The sequence below is a fragment of the Triticum aestivum genome, chromosome 2A, assembly GCF_018294505.1.
Source record: "Triticum aestivum cultivar Chinese Spring chromosome 2A, IWGSC CS RefSeq v2.1, whole genome shotgun sequence".
In the NCBI taxonomy this organism is placed as follows: domain Eukaryota; kingdom Viridiplantae; phylum Streptophyta; class Magnoliopsida; order Poales; family Poaceae; genus Triticum; species Triticum aestivum.
Genome location: NC_057797.1, coordinates 765,125,980 through 765,133,540, shown reverse-complemented (window position 1 = coordinate 765,133,540; position 7,561 = coordinate 765,125,980). Strand labels below are relative to the sequence as shown.

The 7,561-nt window shown below is 43.2% G+C and overlaps 1 protein-coding gene across 1 annotated transcript; it reads right to left on the bottom strand.

The window, feature by feature from the left end:
• Nucleotides 1–332: 332 nt before the first annotated feature.
• LOC123191037 (probable protein arginine N-methyltransferase 6.1) lies at nt 333–5,513 on the bottom strand. The gene is made up of 13 exons (XM_044603793.1): nt 5,257–5,513; nt 5,039–5,104; nt 4,888–4,956; nt 4,299–4,334; nt 3,835–3,900; nt 3,418–3,486; nt 3,245–3,322; nt 2,838–2,916; nt 2,633–2,727; nt 2,442–2,526; nt 1,520–1,701; nt 1,299–1,417; nt 333–916 (listed from the first exon to the last, which is right to left on the bottom strand). Exons 1-13 carry the CDS (start codon nt 5,443–5,445, stop codon nt 874–876), a joined length of 1,176 nt encoding a protein of 391 aa, XP_044459728.1. The 5' UTR covers nt 5,446–5,513; the 3' UTR covers nt 333–873.
• Nucleotides 5,514–7,561: the final 2,048 nt, after the last annotated feature.

The window sequence follows — 7,561 nt, the reverse complement described above, 5'->3', positions numbered from 1 at the left end:
TTATCTCTGCTACTAATACAAACATGAGTTGGCGCAAATACACTACCCTTGCCCATTCATCAGAATCTGGAAATCAGAAGCTCACAATTGAAGTTTGATCCTTGCCAACCCTGATTCCAATCGATTTGTCCCTGCAGACTCTCACTTTCATGTGGCCCACGCCTCCCAAGACCAATCGCCGCCTACCTACCATAGAATTTTTCAGATTTAGTGTTGGAGCAAATAGTGCCCGCATATGAATACAGGATCAGAATGAAATGTACAGCTCGGTCACGGAGTACACACAATCTAAAATAAACAACTTGGAAACAATTAGCCATATATGTACACAATTACATTAAAACATGCTCAACTTGCACGGTCATGCCATTTTGAATTCAATTTTCATGGTGTATACCGAGAAAAACATTTGTAAGCCGACCACAAATTTTCTCGGAGCATTATGGCATGTGCTGACAGCTGTTCTGTGCATGCAGATAGTTAGCGCGCAAAGAGGACTGGAAGACGACAAAATCAATGTCAACAGCAACTAAAACAGCTCACGCCAAAATTGCAATTTAACATAATCTCAAAAAAATGTTGCAGCCAGTTAGCATACCAAGGCAAACTACCGCCTTCATCTACTGTTACAGCAAAAACAAATGATTACCAGACAATAACAAAAGTACTGGACGGCTGCCTGCAACTTGTTTCGACCAAAAAATCCTGGCCCTGTGCCTCCTAAGTAACATGGATATATTTTTTGAACCAATTGAGTAGAGAGTACAGCCAGGTCTTGAGCCAGGTTCGGGTCAGTGAGGAATGTGGATTAGGCCTTGGGCCCATTGGCTAGTTACTGCGGAATTGAGCTGACAGGTTGAGGGACCACGCCGATTACCGCATTGCAAAATCCTTCACCAAGTTTTGACCTCCCGTGCTGTTGTATGGAAACAAAATGTAGAGCATCAGAGAGGACGAGATTTTCTATTCTATTAAGTTTGCATTCGACAAAACAAATTATCTGTGAATGGCGTTTATAACATGATTAGGCATCATACACATTATTTCACGCTAGCGATTCTGAAGTATTTGCTTGTATGGACCACAAAACTGACAAATTCCAAACAATGTAGTACAGGCTGAACAGCGTGACGTAATAAAGAGTTTATTGGCCGCGTGTAGCTGGCTAAAACCGAAACCATAAGGACAGATGGTAACAAAGCACAGTTAGACTGAGTAACTGTCTCTGTTTTTGCCGATATAACAGATGTAGCATCTGCTAGAATAAAACTACAGAAGGATGGTAGACAGAAACTTACGAGCACTCCAAGTGAATATTCAGACAGCGTGGATTCTCCTCGCTTGGGGTGATTGTTACAGAGCCTTCTATGATTTGATCTTGCGTCACCCCTATAGGATCAGGGAAGTACAAAATTGTCTGCAAAAGACGACAAGAGCAAATTTAGCAGAAGGAGCAAGAATAACCAAATAAATGAACAACAAACTGTTTCGCCAAGGAAATGGCCATTTCAATCAGAACCTGGTGCCAATGGGTTGGCTCGTCTTCTGGGGCTGTGGACAGCACAACTGTGCTATCTGATGCCCTGCGCCTTTTCTTCTGAATAATATCAAGTGGACTTGAATCGGAGGACAAATTGCTACAAGACTCTGCAGGCCCATTGAACTCCACCTCAAACCAGAGACCAAAGCCGTGAATTGGAGCTTCACATCAGAGGTAACAAAATTTCAGATTCTTGTCAAGGAGAAATGCAAAAGTACTAGGTTTGCTACTGAGATTCAAATTAGATGAAGCATTCTCAATAAATAAGATAATTAGATGAAAGATAATCTGGTTGGAAAATTAGGAAAGGGGTGGGACAACATAATGAAAAGAGCAGCCATAAATTAAATTGCATTCACGATGCATAACATTAGGAGATGCACTGCCAGACATCAGCAGTTACTGTAGCAGGACTAACTAACAAACATCAATTCTAATCGCTGTCTAGTGATGGCTGATGGGTTGTTAGCAGTGACAGCAAAATATCATTACCAATTTGGATGACACTAACAGGAAAAATGTTGCTAAAAAGTTGTATCGTAAGATGGACATCAGTGTATCAAACACTCCGAGGGCATAGTGCATCATTAGCACGCCAACAAACATTGTATCTTGCATTGGACCTAAATAACCCCCAATTTCAGTACAGCTTATGTAGCAAATGTGATATTTATTCCATCCTTGACACGCATGAGGAAATTTTAAATTGGTCGAACACTTCAATTGGAATCAGAAATACTCACCATAAGGAAACACGCTAGAGTACTAGAGCATCAGATCATTGTATCAACTAAGTTCCTCGATGCTCAAATTTGAAATGATATCATAATACAAGATAATGCAATTAAAAAGATTCAGCACATAGGAAGTGGACTGAGAAAGATCAAATCACATGAATTACCTAACATCATTGATGAAACTTTGTATGTTGTGGTGATAGACTTGAATTCCTCAACCGTAAAAGTGTAGCAATCAATGTGCTTCACCTGTCCCCAAGTAAACATGGCCCCAATAAAACAAAAGGGTTAGACATTACAATAAATCTCAACAGATAAATATAGTTATTTATCTGATAATGTTGCGAAAACTTACCACAAATGGCCAACTTATAACATTTTCTCCACCAACTATTTCAATGGAGGGCTCCTCGGATGCGAATTTTTTGGCAAGTGGCACAAGAGCAGACACTACAGCAGCAAAGTTCAGAATCATCATTGCATGCAAAAGTTACCATGCAAAATCAGATAGTGACAGCAATGCATACTAAAACTCTGGACGTAACACGACAACAACTTACTGTTTATGCCATAAACATCACACCAGAAATCAACGCTTCCTTCATATCTATCAGAATTTGTTATAGGCGCCATGAAAAGCTGGCAAAAGAAGGATCCATAAGTATTCAGGTTTGGCCAATAACAAGCCACAAAATGGTTGCTGTTTCATCCTCACGGAGGTAACAAGGTTCAGTTGGGCATGCAAGAATATTTCCTACCAGATGATGCCTCTTTTAAAACTTAAATAACTAGAGCAGCAGAGTTGTTGCTTTTGCCTACTTAAGATTAAAAATAAATATCACTAACTGGCTTCGCACAATAGCAAGCAATCCATTAACATATTTATTGCTTGTACTAGTGAAATACTTTCGTGCTATTGTGTGGCCACGTGTGTGATGAATTAAATTCTACTATATGATAATTATACCGTAGCATGAGAAGGCAGGATAAGACCCCCTGGCTTAAGCCATTTATCCCTTGCAAATAGAACGCTTGGCAGCATACTCTACAGGGGAAAAAACATCAGAAGTTTAGGAATTCACAAAGGCATAGCATATCAAAAGGAAATGCAAACAATCAACATGGCTGTCAAAAAGGAACCTCGTAAAGAAGCATATAACCCATCCATTCTGATATTATTACATCAACCTTCTCCTCAACATCAACATCCTGCACAGCCAACTCAACAATAATTAACAGAAAGTGCAGACAGGGAAAATAAGAATGAAATAAATAAAATTTAAATATAGTCACAACAAAAATAGCTGAATAGAGAAGTGACATGCAAAACCAATATTAGGAAACACAAACTTTATGTCCTGCTTATGCTGACATTATTTTAGCTGTAAAAAACCCAAATCTCTGAAGGAACTACATGTCTGCACACCAGCAGAAAATGCAAATAAAACTTCTGTACAGAAACAGTATGTAGCTTTTTCAGACACAGAGATCAATAATCCCAACACAGAGTGAAAGAACTATTTATAACAAAGAGGAAATGTAAAGATAGAATGTCACCTCAACACGTCCATGAATGACAATGATCTTATCAGCTAAATTGTTTGCTTTTACAATTTCACTGGCCTGCATGAAAAGGAAGAGATCAATATGAACGACCTTCCTGCTATTTGGCCATAATGGGTATGGGTATAATAAAAACAAAAGTAAACAGTCTTCAAATACCCAATGTGAAGATAATGTATAAAACTATTTTTCCTTGACCATACCTACTTGTGATAATGTGTGAATTGATGTACTGGATATTTCCGTCAAGAAATTAAAGGAAATGGGTGCAAGCCTGGTTGGAAAAAATATACCCTAATTGTGCTCTTATTAGCAAAACTCGTTTCACTACATTTATGTCCATGCTAAATGGGGCAAAAAAAAAAAATACATTTTGACACGTCGCGGAAAAATGACAAACAAAAAGAGGAAAGGACACAGGTTGGTATCAGATTACATCTTCAGAAGTAACATGTTACCTGGGTGGCGATTTCACTAGCATCCACAGCATAAACCTGTAAAAGCATTTAAAAAGAGGCAGAAAGGTAAGGCTCACTCACTATAAGAAGGTCGAACATATAGATTAGTGAAAACAGATAATTAATATTATTGCTGGTTATACTACGGGTGATTCCACTAAAACTGAAATCTGGCAAAAGATACTTAGATACATGTCACATCTGTAAGGACAAAAAAAATGCAGAACTGACAGATTTAGAGTTCTTTTCTGACAGCATGAACAGAGTTAGGCCTTGAAATTCCATATTAAAACACTTGTTGTGGCACATGAGGATTGAGGAGGCTCATTTCATTAAGCTGCTGGGCAATTTGCAAGCAGAGGTCTGGAAGTGCAAAACTGCCTTTGGATCCCAGCACACTGAATCTAGTACTAGTTACATTGCACTAGAGCAGGATCCCACTGGTTAAGAAAGCACTGTAAATTTAATTGTCACATCGTCTAAATACTCAGAACTAACAAAGCAGGAGAGACACATCTATCACCCAAGACAAACACTACGCCTCTAGAACGACCGGCCACCGCAGGAGCAGAGTTATCTGGCAGCTTACTCGTTTCGCGCCGGCACGAGCGCAGAACACCGAGAGTATCCCAGTGCCACACCCCACATCCATCACAACCTGCACAACCCAACCAACACCCAAAATTCAGAACAGACATTCCAATCACTTGAATCAGCCAGAGTCAGGCGAGCGTTTGTACCTTCCCCTCGATGAACTTCTGGTGGAGCATGATTGCCTCGCGGTACGCGTCGGTCCTGACCCTGTCCTGCCAAATCCAGAGTGCCGCACGGGTCAGCTCCCCCAAACCAAAACGCGACTCGGACTCTCTGCTCGCGGTAGGGTTTAGGGGTTTGGGGGCGTCCGCGGGGAGGGAGGGCGAGCGGCCGAATCGGGCGGGCGGGGGCGAAGGGGGCTCACCTTGATCATGGACTCGTGGATGCCGATGTGGGAGTAGGACTGGAAGTAGACGCGGTCGTGCGCCTCCAGCGCGGCGTCCCCCGCCGCCGCCGGGGGGTCCCCGGCGGCGGCGGCGGGCGGGGAGGCCGCGGGGAGGTGGGGGCGGCGGCGCGCGAGCGGGGAGTGGCCGTTGAGGTGCGAGGGCAACATGGCGAGAGGGGGAGGGCGGGCGGCCGAGGAGAGGAGAGGAGAGGAGAGATTCGAATGGAGGCTTCGCTGGTGCGCTCTCCCGGAGAGACCAGCTTTGGCTCCTCTGCTTCGAAAACAGAGTTTTTAACCCCATGACCACATATTTGGAAACTTCTTTTCCTCATACCCATTCGTGGTAATACATCTTTTTAACACCGAATGTTAATCTGGAACTCGGTAGTGCAGCTCGTGCTCTTTGCCCGGGCGGTCGGCGCCGCATTGGCGGATGTCCTCGACGGACCTGCGGGCGGTGATGTCCGTCCGTCCCGTCGAGGGGGGTGGCCTAAGGCGCGGCGCTCGGCCTGGAGATCATGGCGGGTGTCATCCTCGCGGACGGGCGTGCAAGCTTTGCTCCTTCATCACATTGATGGGACAAGGACGTCGGAGTAGGAGCCCACCCACCGGTGCAAGCGGAGTCCACCCACCGGAGTTGGAGTAGGAGTCTACCCACCCACTCGGCGGCAACAACGTGTTCACCACGCCAAGGAGGTCTAGCCAGTAGGAGGCGTGTTGGCATGGTAAGATGCGGGGAGGGAAGGAGACACCGTTGGGTCTGGGTAGTGGAAGCAGGGAGGCGCTAGGGTGGCACTAAACCTAGGCTGAGAAGGGGAGGAGAGGTGTGGGAGGGAAAGGTTCACTGTCGAGCTTTTATAGGAGGGAACGACAGGCGGTGAGAGAGGATGACACATGGTAGGAAATCGACGGGAGGAGGCGGTTGGAGATGACGGACAGATGGGACATGTGGCGGACGCCATTAATGTGTAGATTTAGAGTTATGTTCTCATACCCATGAAAATGATACGGGCCAAATGCCAGCAAAAGGAAAATAAATGAGGGCTAGGGAGAAAGAAGTTCAAGCTTCAATGTTTTATTTTGGACTGCATTCTAAAAATCCTCCACATCCCTAAGATATGGAGGCTACACCACGAAAGTCTTATTTTGATCCCGAGCTCAAACGCACCCTAATGAACTGTAAAATAAAAAATTAATAGAAAAATTAAAAAACAACAAATTTTTTGGTGGTAAACTTTGACAGATGTTTTGTATACTTAACAAATTTTAGCACGAAAAAACATCCTTGAAAGTCGTGACAAAAAAACAAAATCAGTACTTCAAAATGTTTTCAAAACTAACATTTTTGGAGCATTGATTTCTTTTCCACGACTTCCACGAATGTCATTTCGTGTTGAAATTTTGTAAGCATATAAAACATTTTCAAAGTTTACCACACAAAAATCAAAAGTTTTTGAATTTTTTTACTATTTTTTTATTTTACTGTTCGTCGGAGGTGCATTTGAGCTTGGGAGCAGATACTCCATATCCGCTACACCACTCTTTCTTTGGAGCGTCCGTCAAAATTATGCAAATAGAGGGAGAGATGAAATCTGCTAGAGTGTGTTTTTACTCCTCTAGCCTTTATATTGACAGTTATTTTGGAGGAAAGGAATACACCGACTTTCCTAGAGTTGTGAAAGTGCATCTCCGTAATTAGCAGATTTATCTGCGACCGCTTTTCTCTAATCCAGATGAACTAGCAGCCCCACAAGGATGATGACAACATGGGCTCGGGGTGACGATGCTAAGAGGCGAGGAAGAATGTGTTGCAGAGACCATGTGTGTGTTCAGTGGCGGAGCTATGCACAACTGGGGGTGGGGGAAGGGTGGCCTTAGCTCCCAAGCTTGGCCTAAACTATGAAGAAATGCTTTCGAAGAGGGCTTAAGTGAGATTTTTTTAGGATCTTGCACCCGCGCCTATCAGCCCCAAAACGGCTGCATGGGCGCCCTAGCGGAGAGGATGATCCACATTGGACAAATAGAAGTCCCAGAAAAAACAATGTTGGACATGGGTGGACGGACCCGTGAAGGATGTCATCGCGGCATCAGAGGAGAAGAAATTGTGGTGTATCAACACTAGGTAAGTAGAGAATTTACAGTGCAGTTAGTCTCCCATTGAGATAAATTGTCTGGTATCATCTAAGGAAATTCGGAGAATTGGTAAGAATTAACTATGTTTTTCTTCTCACCTACTATTCCGTCTAACACAAAAAATCTTCAAAATGAAATACTACCTACATGA